Source organism: Phyllostomus discolor, chromosome 9 (genome assembly GCF_004126475.2).
Source record: "Phyllostomus discolor isolate MPI-MPIP mPhyDis1 chromosome 9, mPhyDis1.pri.v3, whole genome shotgun sequence".
In the NCBI taxonomy this organism is placed as follows: domain Eukaryota; kingdom Metazoa; phylum Chordata; class Mammalia; order Chiroptera; family Phyllostomidae; genus Phyllostomus; species Phyllostomus discolor.
Window position 1 is genome coordinate 81,447,750 of NC_040911.2, and position 17,584 is coordinate 81,465,333.

The following is a 17,584-nucleotide window of genomic DNA, read 5'->3' on the forward strand; positions in this document are numbered from 1 at the left end:
AGCAGCACTTTTTAATCATATTAGCTGTGGTGCCTGGAGACTCAGAATAAATTCCAAATTTCCTGCAGTGGTGATAAAATGTGCATTGTTGTCAGAAGACCTGGGCTCTGGGCTTCCTGAGCCAGCCCAGCAAGTAGAAACCAGATGGAAGAAAATAACTCGGTGTCCCCAGCACAGCCTTGCCCTGCTGAGCCCACTGCCAGCCCACAGGGAGCGGAGACAGCGGAGCGCACCGGAGACCCAGAGATGTTGTCCTGGGAAGCAGCTGAGCTGGGTGCTGCACAGCATGGAGGCCGGGTCACTGGGGGAGGGATGTGTGTGTTGGACTGATGCACCAGCTGTCTCAAGTCCAGCTCTTAGAGGCCCCTGTGGCCTTCCAGCCACTGCACCCCAGAGGCAGAGTGGAATGGAGGTTGCCTGGGTGCACCCACAGTATTCACCACCCCAGGTAGAGGTTAAGGAATTCTATGGAGGTTGGGTCAGTGGGCTGTGATGATAGGTTAGATGTGGGGCATGAGTTGGAAAAGGAGGTGTCTAGGATGAGTCCTAGGTTTCTGGCTTGAGAGATTGGGAAGGTTGGTGGTACCCGTCCTTGAAATAGAAAGCATAGAGAAAAACATAGGACCTGGGGATAACCAAGGAGAGCTGTCTGGTCCTCAGATACGTACTTGGTGGTCATGGTAAAGCCAAGGGTCTGAGCTGTTGTCAGCTCCTGTGTGCCACATTATTTTCACTCTCGTGTACCTTGGCTCCTTGACACTTTCTCCCTCGGTGCCCCTCTGCTTTTCTGCACATACAGCACACAGATGGGTGGGCTGCCCTGGCCAAGAGCCTTGGGGAAGTGCTCTGTCTTCACTGTCCATGAACCTGGACGCTATTACAGGGCAGACTGCATTCTCTCTGGCACTTCATAGGACTGTTTCACTAACACTGCCTCCCAACTCAGTGTTCAAAGGTAACTCGTGTCAAATTCTGTGCTTGTATACAGCTAGGGATGTGGTCAGACATGGGCAGTTGACTTGAGGCAATATGTGCTGTTTTCTGAACTCCAAGGGGCTTGTGGACTGACAGTGCCTTGATAAATATCTTCCCCTTGCGTCTGGGCCCAGGGGACCCTATGCACTGGCCTGACCTGGCTCACCGTGGGCATGGGCTGCCTGGGGAGGGAGGAGATAAAAGGCAAATACAGTTGACTACTGAGCAACACAGTTTGAACTTCATAGGTCTGTCTATATGCAGATTTTTTCAATACTGTATTTTCTCCTCTATGATTTGTAAAAACATTTTCTTTTCTTTAGCTTACTTTGTCAGAATACAGTATATAATACATATAACATACAAAATACATGTTAATCGACTGTTATCGGTAATGCTTCCAGTCAACAGTAGGCTATTAGGACTTAAGTTTTGAGCGAATCAAAAGTTATATGCAGATTTTTTACTGTAATGTCCCTAACCCCGAAGTTGTTGAAGGATCAGCTGTGTTTTTCTCCTGAGTGGAGGGCAGGATCCGACACTAGTGGACAAACACTTCGTGTCCCGAGGGAGCGTATTGCCTCCCTTTGCCTGTAAAAGCAATGAATCAGGCTCCCTGATGTGTTGCTCTTACAACAAAGGATTATTCTACAATGAGAAAAGGACTGTATTACATCCCCAAGATTATGTGTATTACAGACATGCTAGCATTAGGAAATAATCTCAGTGCTTAAAAAGCTAGCAAGGCTCATTGTGATGTTGGCTTGAACGCAGAGCAGAGACATTTTACCATCATGCCCTGCTTTCAGAAGTATCTATTAGGTAGATGAAAGAGGTGAGCTTTGTTTTCTCCTGGGCTGCTGGAACCCTTTAGCCCAGGTTAGGATAGTCAGACAGACCTCAGAGATGTTTCTGCACTGTTGGGGATGGGCCAGACTGGTGAGACCTTGGCCACATCTGGGTATCCACTCCTGGATCCAAAGCAGAAGGAGCCTCCTGCCCAAGCAAAATGAACACGCCCTCCATGGCCTCTTCACCCTGTGCTCCAGATAACTGCTGTACCTGCCTCACGGACGGCATTTCCTCTTGGCAGGTGGCAGTTTGCATAGCTGGCCTAAGGAATGCTAGGCGTAATCCTTTTGCTTATTTCTCCATAAAGCAAAGCCCTTTTTCTATGTCCAGTTCTTGACCTAGAATCCCAAGCCCACAAGGTTTGTCTACACGGTATTTGTGAGGCAAATGGCACTTTGGGCACGGTGCCCCTCAGCCTTTTCTGGCCAGGCCAGGCCTGTGTTTGAGTGCTACCCTGGTTGGCCTGTTTGCACTAGTCTGACTCACAGTTTCTTTTGCCCAGGAAGGTGCTAAACAGAGTCTTAGGACCTTTGTAGGTCTCAGCCTTTGCTGGCTCCTCACTGCAAGATGTACCACAGCTATTCTTGTCTTCCACCCTTGGGAATCTCGTGGGCCTCTTGCAGGATCCGGCCCCCCATGTCTGCCCTCTCTGGAATGTGCTGAGCCTTCTAGAAGCCTGCCCGCTTCCCCACTGTGCCACCTTCTGAGCCTGGCCTCCTCACCTTGCTTCACTCAGTTTCCAGAGGCCCCAGTGACTTCCTGTGGCTGCACCAGGTCATGGGGTTCTGGTATCAGGCTCACCAGGCTGTCCTTCCTGTCTCCCCTTCAGCCTCCAGAGTGACCTTCCTAAATGGGAGCAGGCGCACAGGCACCGCCAGTGTCACCTGCATTAGGAGGTTTCCCTGACACTCTGTTTAAAGATGGTCCGTCTCAGTGTTAAAGCTTCTGAACAGAAAGGACACGTGAGGAACCTTTTTAAATGGAATAAACAAAATGCTGCCCTGGCTGGTATGACTCAGTGAATTGAGCGTCAGCTTGCAAACCAAAAGGTTGCCAGTTCAATACCCAGTCAGGGCGCATGCCTGAGTTTCAGGCCAGGACCCCAGTTGGGGGCATGTAAGAGGCAACCATTTGATGTTTCTCTTCTTCTCTTTCTCCCTCCCTTCCTTTCTCTCTAAAAATAAAATAAATAAAATATTTTTAAAAAATGGTAATACACTCTCCATTTGAATTTCTAATCATGTACTGTTACCAAAACAAAGTCTTATATGGAGACCTTGACAACAGAGGTTTTTTAAACATGTGATTCTGTATATTGCCATATACTGGTGTATGCACGGACTGTCTGAGGTCGCACACCCCAAACTGGGTTTCAGTGCTTGCTCCTGGGGAGGGAAGCTAGGTAAAGCTGCTCAGGGTACAGGAGAGGAGGGAGGAAGAAACAGTGCTGACTACCATTTTGTATTTTATGAATTTTATACCAAAAATATGTGTAAACCAATGAGGATGAGAAACTCAGACTCTCTTGTGGGAAATGCCTACAGCATAGCTTCTATGGCAGCTGCCTTCGGCAGTCAGGCAGCACGTGTCTTTTCTCACACAGTTCATTTACTCAGCAGATCTTTGCCTGGTGCCGGCTCTAACCTGGCCCTGGGGGGTTGGAGAAGGCTCCTGGAAGAGATGCTATTCAGATTATCTACTCATGAATGAAGAGTTGGGCCAGCCAAAGGGAGGGGAGAGATGGTTTCAGCCAAGGGAACAGCAAGCGCAAAGGGCCTGGTGCCCAGAGCAAGCCCAGGGTGCTGAAGACGTGCCACACAGCAACTGGGTCAGGCCAAGAAGTGAAGATATTAGCCTACGTAATTGGACTGCGTTGGAATATTTTAAGTAGAAAAGTGAATAATAAGATGTATGCTTTTGAAGGTTACTCTAACTGCAGTAGGAAGAATCACCTGCACCAAAGGAAACCTGGAAGTGGGGAGAGTGGGCAGTGACCTAGTGAAGAGAGTGCTGAACTAGGTCAGTGGTAGCAGGGGTCGAGGGTGGATGATGGATCCAGGAGCTGTTTAGCACTCACCAGGCCAAGAGGAGGACTCAGGGCCTCCACAGCAGCCCAGGTTTGGGGAACTGGGCTGCCAATGTACCTTTTACCGAGTGACCAGAAGAGGAGGCAGAGCCTAAATGTGACTTACATTGAGTGAAACACCAAAGAGTAGGACCCGGGTCTCAGAACCAAGGAACCAGCAGATCCCACTCTGGCCTGTAAGCACTTAGGAGCAGGCTCCGTGCTCAGCAGGTGAGCTCTGACTCCCGACTCCCGACGCCTGTGGCCCGAGGCCCACCGCATAGTCTTCCTGTGTGCTTTTTCCCCACTGTGATGATGCGACCATGGGTGTGAAGCTCCCGATCCCTCTTCCCTGGTCACGAATGGGGTGCATCCAGGTGATGTATGAGGTTAGATTCAGTCCTTAGCATTTTGGGATACTTCTCTCATAAGTATAAGTGGTGGGAGGAAAAAAGTGTCACTAACTTCTGCTTCAGACCAGAAGCAGGGGCCAGGGTTCCTAGAGGTTGCCTTAAACTGGTGATGGCCACTCATCCAAACCGTGGACACGGCAGCCCAGGCTGGTGGATGTCACATGTCTCAGCTTCCTGCTGGTGTATGAGGCTGATTTATGTGGTTTCTGTAGACATTCCATCTTGGGGGGGGGGGTGCTCGGCTGACAGTGACGGTGGTGGTGGGGGCAGGGATAGGTTTCACTTAATGAGTTCTCACCGCCTGTAGGCCCTGTGGTGAACATTTTCCTGATAATCTGGAGGTGCATGTTACTGTTTCCAACTAACGGGAGAAAAGTTGAACGGTATGCCTGTCAACTCATTCATTAGTAATTAGTGGAGCCCCAAATTTAAACTCAGAGCTGCCTGGCTCTAAAATCCATACTATAATTTTTTGAACAATTTTATTTTTAGAGAGGGGAAGGGAAGGAGAAAGAGGGAGAGAAACATCAATGTGTGGTTGCCTTTCATGGGCCCCCAAGTGGGGACCTGGCCCTCAACCCAGGCGTGTGCCCTAGACTGGGAATCAACCCAGAGACCCTTTGGTTTGCAGGCTGGCACTCAGTCCACTGAGCCACACCAGCCAGGGCTGAGCCTTTTTAGATACAGAATTAATGATAACACCTGTGAGAATTCTATTAGAATATAAACATCAAAAACCTATAAATGAAATTATATTTAACAAAAAATTATGGGTAGTAGGAGATCAAAAAAGTTTAAAGTTGTTAAATGAAGTTACGAAGAGTTATACTCTTTAAAGATGTAAAAGTATCCACTAGAGGAGATAAAATTATTAATGTAACCAACCACAATATATGATGGTGGAGAAGTGGGAAGAATTTAAGAATATACCAACTTCCCCACCTATTATATTAAAAAGCAATAGACATTGTCTAAAGGTGACATTAAAGGAAATAGTAACTTAGATTTAATATTTTTAAATTTTTTATCTTTTTATTTATTTTTTTTAACTGAAGAGAAGAAACTACAGGAATATTGTATCAGTAAAAATACCAGATTTAATATGCACAAAACCAAGAAAACCAATGATGCCAGATACCGAATTTATATCGCATTGTCCTTTGAATACCCAGCAGGAATTAATTTTTTTTAAGATTTTATTTATTTTATTTTTAGACAGAGGAAGGGAGGGAGAAAGAGAGGGAGAAAAACATCAATGTGTGGTTGCCTCTCGAACACCCCCCATAGGGGACCTGGCCTGCAATCCAGGCATGTGCCCTGACAGGGAATCGAACCAGTGACCCTGTGGTTCTCAGGCTAGCACTCAATCTACTGACCCACACCAGCCAAGTCTATGTTGATAATTCTTGAAGCCTGGTGATGGACACATGGGAATTCATTACACTGCTTTTTCTGTTTTTCTATGTTTGAAATTTTCACAATATTAAAATGTTAATAAAATGGTTGGATAATAAAAATGCAAATGTTCTTTATAGCAGAAATGGTATATATGCTGTGATCATAATTATGTAAAAATAGGAATAAGTATGGAAAAGATATAATTCTGTAGTGGAATGTATTAACTTCCCGATTCTCAAATTCTTTTTGGTGTTGCAGATTTTACTTGTATACTTTCACAGAAAGGTTTGGAGTGGTCGTGGCCCACTCTACAACCTCTCGTCACATGAGCCACTCTTCCTCATTGTATCATTATGTGATTGTCTGTGTTAGCACTTACCTCGCAGTTGCGGGGGTGTGTGTGTGACTGCTTCTTTACTGTGCGCTCTGAGAATCTACTGGTTAGCACCTGATCTGTGGTTAGTGCCTGGTAAATGTCCGTGGTCTGAACTGGTGAAGGTCATTGGCACCAGTTCCTGAGGAGGTCAGGGATAGGAGATGCGGAAAGGGCCCTTTGATGAAGAAGCTCAGCTGGAAAGCAGAATTGAGAAGATGAGAGGTGAGGAGGTGAGGCAGCTACAGTGCTGGGGTCATTCACTCCAAGCGGTGGCAGTAGCAGAAAGGGGAACAGAATGATGGCCGTGTCTGTTGGTGTTGGGGATCAGCAGTGTCTGTACAAAGGGGCATGGAAGAGATGATGGGGAGGGAGCAAGGGCCCACTTTTGTGTGAACCCTCAGCCCTACTCAGGACTCTGAAGGCTGAACAATTCTTGGTTGTATCCCCCAGGCCTGGTGAGTAATGTGGTGTTCACCAGTCACACTGTGGAGCAGAGGCACCCTCTCCTTGTTCAGCTGCAGAACCTCATCCGGGCTGCCAACCCTACCGCAGCCTTCATTCTTGCAGAAGACGGGATCGTCACCAGGTAAATCTACCAAGTGTGCGTCACCCCGCAGGGCAGGCGCTTTCTCAGACACTGCAGACACCCTCTGGCAATGTGCCACAGGGTCCTCTCACTGTCTCTAAGACCTGAGCATTGATGGATGTGCTTTTGATGCTGGGTAAACCACCAACAGGACCCTTTGTGGCAATACCCTGTACTGTTTTTAGATATTTTAGTTTGATGCCTTTGCATTTTTATTCATTAAGGAATGGAAACCAATAATTTCTCAATGTTCCTTTGTTACCATGTAAGAAAAATGGGATAAGGGACATAGAGAAATTATGTTTTTAATTCATGGACTTGGGTTCACATTACAAACTAAAAGAAGAGAATTGGTGATTTCGTTCGTGTGTGTGTGTGTGTGTGTGTGTGAAAACAGCTGGTGTATAGCAGTTTTGTTTGCTCAGTAAGGATACTAAAAGGTGTGCATTTTTATATAGTTTTGACTTTTGAGCAATGCAAATATTTTACATATTCAAAAATTAAACGAAATCAACAAGGAGGGGAAAACTTAAATACAAGCATAAAGTGAATTTACCTGCATGTTGAAGAGTAACCACACACACACACAATAATTAACTCAGGTAACTTCTGAACATAATCCTCTGTGTTGGAATCCAGATTCCAAACAACATCACTGATTAGAGAAGGGAGATCATAAATATGAAATGGGAAAGGTGAGGAAAACCCTGCAAATGTTGGAATTGAATTTGGGGGAACCCAAATTTGTTATTTCAAAAAGTGTATATTTACGAGCTCTGTCCATTGAAAGGGACCAGAAATACTAATACCACAGTAGCAATAAACACCCTACCTCTAGTTCTTGGTTTCTATGCACCAGTCCACTGGAAGTTGTCAGGGCTCCTAGGAGGGTTGGCTGATTGCAGGTCTAGGGCAGGGGAAGTCCGAGGTGAGCCTGGAACATTTTATGCCAAAAAAGGAAAGGTTAGTGTAAATATGTTAAAAGGATACGAGAGCTAGCTTAAGAAGCTCTCACTAGCCAAATTTGGAAGAACTTGAGAATAAGAAAAAACAGTAATAATGGACTATAGAACATGGAATAAAATGAGTCTGCAGCGATACTAACAAAATGGGGAGGGGCGGACAGTGAATCTTTTTTAACAGAAGAATGCTAAGAAATAAATAAGGATCTCTAAAACCAGAAAGTCACCATCTTATAACCTTTAGTATCATATTGAATTTAGGCAGGAATCTTCAATGGATAGAAAAAGCAGTGGGTGACAGACTGTTGAGGAAAAGAATGTTTTCTAGTCTCAGAATCACTCCACAGACTACATACTACTTATGAAGAGGGAAAGTGCATTCACAACGGTGGGGAGCAGGGGCGCGTCCTGTAGTCATGATATTGACCAAAAGATTAAGCATAGTAATGCCATCGTGTGCCTCCTCATGTGATGCTGTGGGAAGGACACAAGATCACCTGGGTATTCATCTTGCCAAAAATGTTTAATGGAATCTAATCACAAGGAAACAATCAGACAAACCCAGGTTGTGGGGCACAAGACCGTTCCATGTACTCTTTGAACATGTCAACACCATGAGAAACAAACAGAAAGTTGCTTACCCTCTAAAACTAAAAGAAGAGAATTGGTGATTTCTCTTCTTCTTCAGGAATTGTTCTGGATAAAAGGAAAATAAAGATTGTAGCCCTGGCTAGTGTGGCTCAGTGGATCGAACACCAGCCCGCAAAATGAGTAAATAAAATATTTTTAGAAAGAAAGAAAGAAAATAAAGATTGTAAATTTGATAAGTGATTCTTGATTGGATCTTGGGTCCCTTTGCCCCCTAAAAAGTGAAAATTTGAAAATGAATGTATATGAAATCAGTATTTCTCCAGCTTTTTAAAAAATATTTTATTTATTTATTTTTAGAAAGGGAAAGGGAGGGAAAAGGGGAGAGAAACATCGATGTGTGAGAGATACACCCATTGGTTGCCTCTCACACTCCCCCAACTGGGGACCTGGCCTACAACCCAGGCCTGTGCCCTGACTGGAATCCAATCAATAACCTTTTGGCTCACAGGCTGGCGTTCCATCCACTGAGCCATACCAGCCAGAACTCATACTTTTGCTTGTTTGTTTTTAGACAGAAGGGAAAAGGGGGAGAAAGAGAAGGAGGGAAGCATTGATTGGCTGCCTCTCACACACCCTACTAGGGACCTGGCCTGCAACCCAGGTATGTGCCCTGAGTAGGAATTGAACCCACGGCCCTCTGGTTTTCAGAACAATGCCCAACCCACTGAGCCACACCAGTCAGGGCTACTTCTCCAACTCTTAATGTGCATATGAATATCTTGGGGATCTTATTAAAATGAGTGTTCTGATTCAGTACATCTGGAATGGGACCTGAGATGCTGCATTTCTGATGCGCTCCCAGGTGATACCTGTGCTGCTGGCCCACCACATTCTGTTCCTTGACAATAGTATTGTGGTTCTGTAAGAGAAAGCCCTTGTTCTTAGGAGATGCTTACTGAAATATTTAAGGGTGAAATAACAGGAAAAAATAGGTATGGCATATGTGCTTACAAGGTCTGTCCAGAAGGCATCCAGCCATGTAACATGAAATTAGAGACATCTAGCCCTGGCTAGCGTAGCTCAGTGGACTGAGCACCAATCTGCGAATCAAAGGGTCGTGGGTTTGATTACCAGTCAGGGCACATGCCTGGGTTGCAGGCCAGGTCCCCAGTAGGGGATGTGCAAGAGGCAACCAAACCTTGATGTTTCTCTCCCTCCCTCTCCTCCTCTCTCTCTAAAAATAAATAAAATGTTTTAAAAAAGAAAGAAAATAGAGACATCGATTGAAGAAGATACAAGATATAAAAAAACATTGCACATAGGACAGTGACACTTCAGTCCCCTTCAAAATAGGCTCCTTGGGACCACACAGTTCTCCCAATCGCTGTCAGCTGCCCCATCATATATTCCTGAATCTCATCGACAGTCTGAAATCTCTTTTCTTTCAAAGGCGATTTTAGTTTTGGGAAAAGCCAGAAGTCACAGGGCACCAAATCTGGGCTGTAGGAGGGCTGAGTCACCTGGGTGATTTGATGTTTCGCCAAAAAACTCTGCACGAGACATGATGCATGAGCAGGCATGTTGTTGTAATGAAGCAACCAATCACCAGTTGCCCATAGCTGAGGCCTTCTGAATCATCGAATAGTTTGTTCAAGCTTCACACAAAATTTGATGCAGATTCATTGCTCTACTCGCTCCATCATTTTGAATGTGCCCACCACACAGTGCACATGCTCACTCAACAGCATCTACCGCCCCCACTGACTAGTACAGTGAAGTCATCATTCATGCATGTGCACTCCAGTCCTCTCTCCTGGCTGCCAAGTCACATCAGTGTCACGCAAACCCTTCTTGTTATGTTAGCAATGGCTGGACTTTTTTCAGACAGGCCTTGTATAAGGAACTTCCCAGACAAGAAAAAGCTGAAGGAGTTCATCACCACCAAACCAGGATTATATGAAATGTTAAAGGGTCTTCTTTAAAGGAGGGAAAAAAAGATTTAAAAATATGAACAATAAAATAGCAATAAATATATATCTATCAACAACTGAATCTAAAAAAACAAAGCAAAGTTTTTCTGTACAGTCCTTGTTTGTTGTGTATGGGGACAGTGGGGAAAGAGCAAAACGTACAGTTAGTATTGATAGTCCTAATTAATCTGTTTCCTGTGTGTTTCCAAAGGAATGAAGACATTGAACTGATTCTGTCCGAAAACAGTTTTTCAAGTCCTCAGATGCTACGGTCTCGATATTTACTGTACCCTGGCTGGCAAGTATCATCATTGCAAAGTAGCTAAAATTTCTTTGTAAACCCAATGATTAATTTATTTACAGAAAACAAAACAAAAAAGAGACAAAGAGAAAAATGCCAGGTGTGTTCCACGAGGGTGACAATGACAGCTGGAACAACTTGCCATGTCCCAGTGGCTCCTGGCTTTTCAAGGAGCCCAGTGCTTTCTGTCTTGGGCTCCAAATTGGGAGCCCAATTTGCTGGATGTTGAGAGTTAGCGAGACATCCTGTGGGCACCAGGCACGACCTCTAGTGAGGCTGAGGTGGCTGGCATGGAACCAAGGAGTCATAACCTTCCCGGGTGAGAGTCGCTCCTGAAAATACAGTCTGTCCTCTGAAGTTTCCACCCGACAGGTGGGTTCTCTGCTGATGGGGCCCGGGAGGTGACGCGTCTCTGCTGGAGGCCTCGCAGCTGGGAACCTCTCCTCCATAGGGGAGAAGAGAAGGGAGACACTGCCAGGTGCACTGTAGTCACACTAATGCCAGCAGCTCGCCAGCACTGACACTCTGTTCTGAGACTGCGCACTCCGGCATGGTAACCACTGGCCACGTTTGGCTATTTAATACAATGTAAATGACTGGAAATTAAACAAAATGTAAAATGTAGTCATTCAGTCATATCAAACTTGATTGGAGTCACATTGTCCTTACTTAAACAGTAGGTGAGTAGCTCATCCCTTCTGCTTGAACAAGACACTTATATCTTTGCCAAAAAGAAACAGATGGAGCTTCTGGGGTGAAACCCTCCTCTCCGGTGGCTGCAGATCCTGACCCTTTTGCTGCCCACACCTATGGGCCTGGGCCTGAGGCTTCTACTGTCTGCACCTGGTGCCTAGGGACGCACCCCTCCTCCAGCCCTGACTCATTGTGGGCACGTGAACGCAGCTCAGGAACAGACTGTGCTGGAGGCATGCTGATCAGCAGAGACCTGGGTGTGAGGGCTTCGTTAGAAGGCTCTGTGAGTCTGGTCTGAAACCTCCCCTTTGACAGGAAAATCAGTCCTTGTACAGAATCAGAGATGGGGGGCCTTAATTCATTCCTTGGGCTCAGGAATAATTTAGTCGTTTAACAAGGCGGCAGCCATGGGACTCCTGCTCATCCCTGTACATTGCTCCCCTCCCCTCTTGGGTCGGTGGGCCAGGCCCCCACCTCATATGAATGGGCATCTGCTCCAGGACGTGCCCTGTTCTGTGCTGTGCAGATTCTCAGCCATCCTCCTTTCACAGCCCTCTCTGTTCTCATCAGCCTTGCCCCCGCCTTCCTGGTGGGAGAGTTTCTGGTCTGGGAAGAAACCTTTTGCTCTTCCCTCAGCCCCTCCAGATTCCCCTAAGGGTTTGGGCGCTGAGCACAGAAGCCAGAGAAACCCATGGTCTCCAGACTTGGGTCGTGGGAAGGGGGAAAGCACGTGACGGTCTTGTAAAAAGGTTATGCCACCACCTGACTTTAAGAAATCACAAAAGGTAAGATGCTTCCAACAATATAAAATTCAAAACTGCAGTGCTATTTTAAAACAAAGGAAACTAATGAGAAAATACAGTAGATTGGAGGGAAATGTTGGCATCAAGTGTGGCAAAAGGTTGATATAATATTTGAAAATTTTGTGTAGCTACTTAAGAAAAATAACCTAGTCCGTAGAGTTGTGGACACTTCACTTAGGATCAAGTACAGCTAGCAACGGTGCTAGCAATTCCATGTCAGTGATAGTCAGAAATGGAAAGTGATGTCTCACTAGTATTCTAATTGGCATTATTGCATTTAAACAAAAATATCTGTAGTGACCATTGCTGGAGGAACTGTTGTGAAACTGAAATGCCCATCTGCTGCTGGGGGTGGGACAGATGATCGCCCTCGAGGCGGTTACGCCCTCTCCTGGACTGATTCCAGTCATGGGGATTCATCTGAAGAAAATAATTCAAAAGAAGAAATGACAGTTTCATCACCTTGGAAGCTAGGTGATGGGGGTTCGTTGTACTACTCTTCTATCTTTGCGTATGTTTGAAATTTTCCATCATAAAAAGTTAAGTTTTTTAAATGCTCTGGATGTGGCCATACTCTTAATGAGTCTGTGGCGTTATGTCTGCTGAACTCAAAACTGAGAAAATAGTGTAGAGACTTCCGGCCAAGATGGAGGCGTAGGGAGACACACTGTGCCTCCTCACACAACCAAAACTAAGGCCAACAAACATTTAGAAACAAAAAAACAACCAGAACAGAGAGAAATGAACTGTACAGAAGTCTGACAACCCTTCATCCAGACCCAGGTACCAGAAGGAGAAGAGAAAGAGCAACAAGTAGAAAACTTATTTGAACAAATAATAAAGGAGAACGTCCCCATTCTGGCAAAGGAAATAGACTTCCAGGAAGTCCAGGAAGCTCAGAGTCCCAAAGAGGTTGGACCCAAGAAGGAACACACCAAGGCACATCATAAGTATATTACCCAAGGTAAAAATGGAGGAGAGAATTCTAGAAGCAGCAAGAGATAAGGGGACAGTCACCTACAAAGGAGTTCCCATCAGAATGTCAGCTGATTTCTCAAGAGACCTTGCAGGCAAGAAGGGGCTGGAAAGAAGTCTTCCAAGTCATGAAAGGCAAGGACCTACATCCCAGATTACTCTATCCAGCAAAGCTTTCGTTTAGAATGGAAGGGCAGATAAAGTGCTTCTCAGATAAGGCCAACTTAAAGGAGTTCATCATCACCAAGCCCTTATTATATGAAATGTTAAAGGGACTTATCTAAGAAAAAGAAGATAAAAAGTAATGAACAGTAAAAAAAGACATCAAACTCACAGTTATTAACAGCCATACCTAAAACAAAAGCAAACTAAGTAAACAAATAGAACAGGAACAGAAACACAGAAATGGAGATCACATGGAGGGTTAGCAACAGGGGAGTGGGAGGAGGGGAGAGGGGGATAAGGTACGGAGAATAAGTAGCATAGATGGTAGGTAGAAAATAGATAGGAGGAGGGCAAGAATAGTATGGGAAAAGTAGAAGCTAAAGAACTTATGACACATGGACATGAACTAAAGTGGGGGGATGTGGGTGGGAGGGGGTGGGCAGGGTGGAGGGGAGTGAAAGAGGAAAATGGGACAACTGTAATAGCATAATCAATAAAATATATATTTAAAAAAAGAAAGAAAGAAAATAGCACAGAGATACCCCAGGCCTTAGGTCCTTCTAGAGAGAGTATACACAGCCAAATACACAGTCTGTTGACTGCCCTCAACAATAGCCGGACATAGTTGGAGCCCTTGAAACAGTGGGAGGGCATTCTGAGGAAGAGCTCCAAGGGTACCTTGAAGGACAGAAGGGACCCCAGTCACAGGTGGGGCACAGCAGGCTTCAGAGGCGGAAGGGGTCTTTGGCTTCAGGAGAGTGCTGGTCTAACAGAGACAAAGCCCCCCTGCTCTAGTGAGGCAACCATTCTTCCTAGCCTCCAGATGAAAGAGACATGTATACATTTAAACGTCTTATATACAAAATTGCCTACAAGTAAGAGACAATTCAAGTAGTACAGGATAAATGGTATGTAGTTCACTTCAAAAGAGTATATAACACTCAAGGCCCCAATTACTTGTACTTAAAAAGTTTTTTAAAACTTTTAAAGGTATGAAGGTAAATTTGATCCTGGATCAGTCTTTCCACTAATGGTTCAGATCTGCGTGTGGTTTGGGCGTCCCCTGGAGAAGACTCGCTTTGTGGCCAAATGTAAAGGTAAGCCTCGGCTGGACGTGTCCCAGGATTCACTTTTTAATATTAGTATTCTGTGTGCTGTCTCGGGCAGAGGGATTTGAGAACGCGGGAACCTCCCACCCCTGGAAACAATGGCAGAGCTGCTGGGGAGGACTGGGGGAGGGGGGGGATAGAGTCCATGGACCCCAGACCCTAGAATAAGATGCCTCCCCCAGTCCCTAACCCTCCCAGCTGTGCCACCCTGAAGTTGGCCTCTACCCCAAGGCAGGTGACAGTTCTGTTCTCTTCCTCCACCAGCAATTCAGTCCTCTATCAAGCCAAGTCCCTTCTCTGGAAACATCTACCACATCCTGGGCAAAGTGAAGTTTTCAGGTAACTGGGGGGTTGGATTTGGGAGCCCTGCGCTACGCCATAGCCCCCACTGGTCTTGTGCAGACCACTGATGCCTCTCAGGCTCTGTGTCAGAAACCCTCCCCTGGGGGCCTTCCGCCATTGGCCTCTTCCAGTCGCCCCTCTCAGCCAAGGGCCCTCCTTTCTTCAGGGCCTTCTGCTCTACAGTGGAGGACCCATCTGTCCCCCTTCCCCTGGATGGTCTGCCTAGGGCCTCTCCTCACAGCACCTTGACTTCCTTGTTCCAGAGACACAAACCATCATCCGTGGCTTCTTTCTAGACTTACCACCAGGAGCTGCCCCGATGCTGAACTCTCCAGCTCCCGATCTGTTTCTGTCAGTCACTTGCCTTCTCCCTTCTGCCCAGTAGGCCTGTTTACCAGCCTCAGACCTCTGGAGCCCCTGGGACCTGAAGTCTGTCTTTCCTGGGCGGGGGGTCAGGGAAGGCGGCAAAATAAGAAGGAGTTGCTCAGCTCGACATCGAAGAAGGGAAGACTATTCCAGAGGAGAGGCACAGCATGTGCTGTGGACCCGAGGCCAACGGGGCACACGTCAGGAACCAAACAGGGTGTATGTGGCTGGGGCCTCTGGCGAGGGAGGGATTGTGTCCGTTAGGGTGTCTTTGGCTCTTACTACAGAAAACCCCACGTCCACCAGTGGGTGTTAGCTACATAACAGGAAGCCAAGAGTCCGGGCCCCATAGCAAGGCCACTGAGGACCTAGGTAACGTGTGGCTCTGCGATCTTCTACTCTTGGTGTCAGGTTGTCCGCAGGTACCCAGCCCTCATGGTGGCCAGGTAGCACTGCAGGCCCGGGTGTCAAAGCCAGGCACAATATCCAGCCGACAGAGGGGCAGGCTCTTCCTGGGGTGTGCTCATCAGTGCAGACCCCCTTGCTGAAGTGCCTCCTCCCAGTTCCACAGCAGGTGTCTGCTCGCATTGGCCAGGACTGAGCTACCGTGCCTTCCAGGACTCGTGACAAATGGGGCATTGGTGTTGGAGGAAGAAGGGGTGCTAGGCAGGCAACCATTGGTGTCTGCTACAGGGAGCTGCTGAGGGTTGCAACCATAGAACCATCTGGGTCTTCAAACGGAAGAATTAGATAACATAACCTGTAAAAAAAGAATCTCTCAAGGTCCTTAACCTATACCAGTGGCCTAATCCGTACTACCGAGTCTCAAACTCGGACCCTCTCCTCAAGGCCTCTTCCCTCGGGCTCCAGCAGATAAGCCCCCGCCTGTGTGGGGGGTCTTAGTGCCTTCATCTTCCCTCCCCACATCATGAGCTCCTTTTCTCCTTTATTTCTACCTCTCATCAACCTCTTTCTCGTTCAGGTTAACCTTTCTCTGTCCTGAATCCCGTTCTCATCCTACCTTTTAGGGGCACCCTGACCTTTTCTCTTACAGTCCCCTTCCGGGTTAACCGTGCCCATCTGATCACTGAGTCAGCCAGCCTGGAAACGTACACTGCTCCTGCCTCTCTCACGCCACCCTCTCTCGCTTGCCAGCGAGCACATCAGCTCTGCACGCCTCATGAATCTGTCCCGACCGTCAGCCCTGCGTCAGTTCCCAGTGTAGCTGTATCCTTTGGGCCCTTGTCTCCGGGACCCACCTGTGTTCTCCTTGCAGACTCGGAGAAGACCATGGAGGTCTGCCACAACACTCTGGCCAATTCCCTGAGCATCGCACCCGTCCTGGAGGGGCCCACGCCGCCACCCAGCTCCCGAGGCACACCTCAGGACGGCGGCGGGCAGCAGGAGTGCTACCTCGTGTTCATCGGCTGCTCCCTGAAGGAAGACAGCGTCAAGGACTGGCTGCGGCAGTCGGCGAAGCAGGTGGGTTTTGCAGCCCGGACAAACCTGGCACAGACGTGACCAGCGCACCTCAGGGCTGCTGCTGGCCTTGAAGCAGAAGCCCCTCCCTGGTGCCTACCCCATGGCCCACCCTCAGGCTCAGCCAGAGTTTTCAGGGACCCTTAGAGAGTGGGGACAGCCACTCAGGGCAGACTCGAGGCTGACATTCTCGTAGACATTTCCAGTTTTACTTCCAAAAGCAGACTGGAGTTATAAGGTGGGTGAAACCTAGTAGTTCCGTGTGGAACCTGGGTCAAACTGGCTGTTCCCTAGCTGAACTAATTCAGAGACTCTCCTGAAGAGACTCTCAGAGGTTCTGAGCCCAGAATCTCCTGTTCTTGGGCTTTCTCTCTAGGAAGGAATGAACAATAAAGATATATTTAGAGCCTTTTGCAATCCAAGACTCCAGGCATGCGTAACGGTGACCCTAGACCCTGGGGACAGGTGCAGGGGAAGAGTGGCTTGCCTGTAGATGCACTCAGCTTCTTTGGCATAATACCACAACCACAACCACCAAACAAACTGGACTGGAGTTAAAATTCTTCAGTACACTGCCAGCTTTGGTGTTGAGCCTCTTCACACAGCATCAGGGGGTCATCCTAGAACTCTGGAAATGGCATTGGCCAGGGCCTGGGACCTTGCAGAAGCTCTTTTCGGGACCTGTCTTTTATACTGAGGAATGGCTGCTGTCAGCTGTGTCTCAGACTTTCCTGGTAAATTAGGTGGTGCTTGATGATGGGACTTCGTCCCTTTGTCTGCATGTCTGTCACTGGTGGGCCTTAGTGCTGAGAATCTGCAGAGGCAGGAACGTGCCTATTTGCAAACACACTGGCCTTCCTCTGCTGCTGCTCCCAGCACGCAAGGCCCTGCTGTGGGAAAGTGTCTTCTCAAGGGGCAGGCGGGCAGGATGTTGTGTCCAGGCCATGGCGGTGCTTGCTTTCCCCTCTGCTGGGACCTGAGTCGTATAACTGGCCCCTTCAGCCCCCACTGGCCCAGGTGCTCCCTCAGCCCTGTTGGGACCTGACCCCTCCCTCCATCTCTACACAGAAGCCTCAGAGGAAAGCCCTGAAGACCAGGGGGATGCTGACCCAGCAGGAGATCAGGAACATCCATGTGAGTACCCTGCCCAAGGGGCTTGAGCC

The 17,584-nt window shown here is 47.4% G+C and overlaps 1 protein-coding gene and 1 non-coding gene across 4 annotated transcripts in view; one reads left to right on the forward strand and one right to left on the reverse strand.

Moving 5' to 3' along the window:
• C9H20orf194 (chromosome 9 C20orf194 homolog) overlaps window positions 1–17,584 on the forward strand; it is a 125,905-nt gene that overhangs the window by 103,045 nt on the left and 5,276 nt on the right. For all 3 annotated transcript variants that reach the window (XM_028524790.2, XM_036009614.1, XM_036009615.1), the window contains exons 30-35: window positions 6,530–6,665; window positions 10,400–10,486; window positions 14,116–14,222; window positions 14,499–14,573; window positions 16,219–16,424; window positions 17,490–17,555. In XM_028524790.2, coding sequence (XP_028380591.1) covers window positions 6,530–6,665; window positions 10,400–10,486; window positions 14,116–14,222; window positions 14,499–14,573; window positions 16,219–16,424; window positions 17,490–17,555 — 677 coding nt within the window. The remainder of the gene's footprint in view (window positions 1–6,529; window positions 6,666–10,399; window positions 10,487–14,115; window positions 14,223–14,498; window positions 14,574–16,218; window positions 16,425–17,489; window positions 17,556–17,584) is intronic.
• Window positions 5,378–5,479, reverse strand: LOC114507161. The gene has a single exon (XR_003685432.1). It is a non-coding gene; the product is annotated as a small nucleolar RNA SNORA8 (small nucleolar RNA).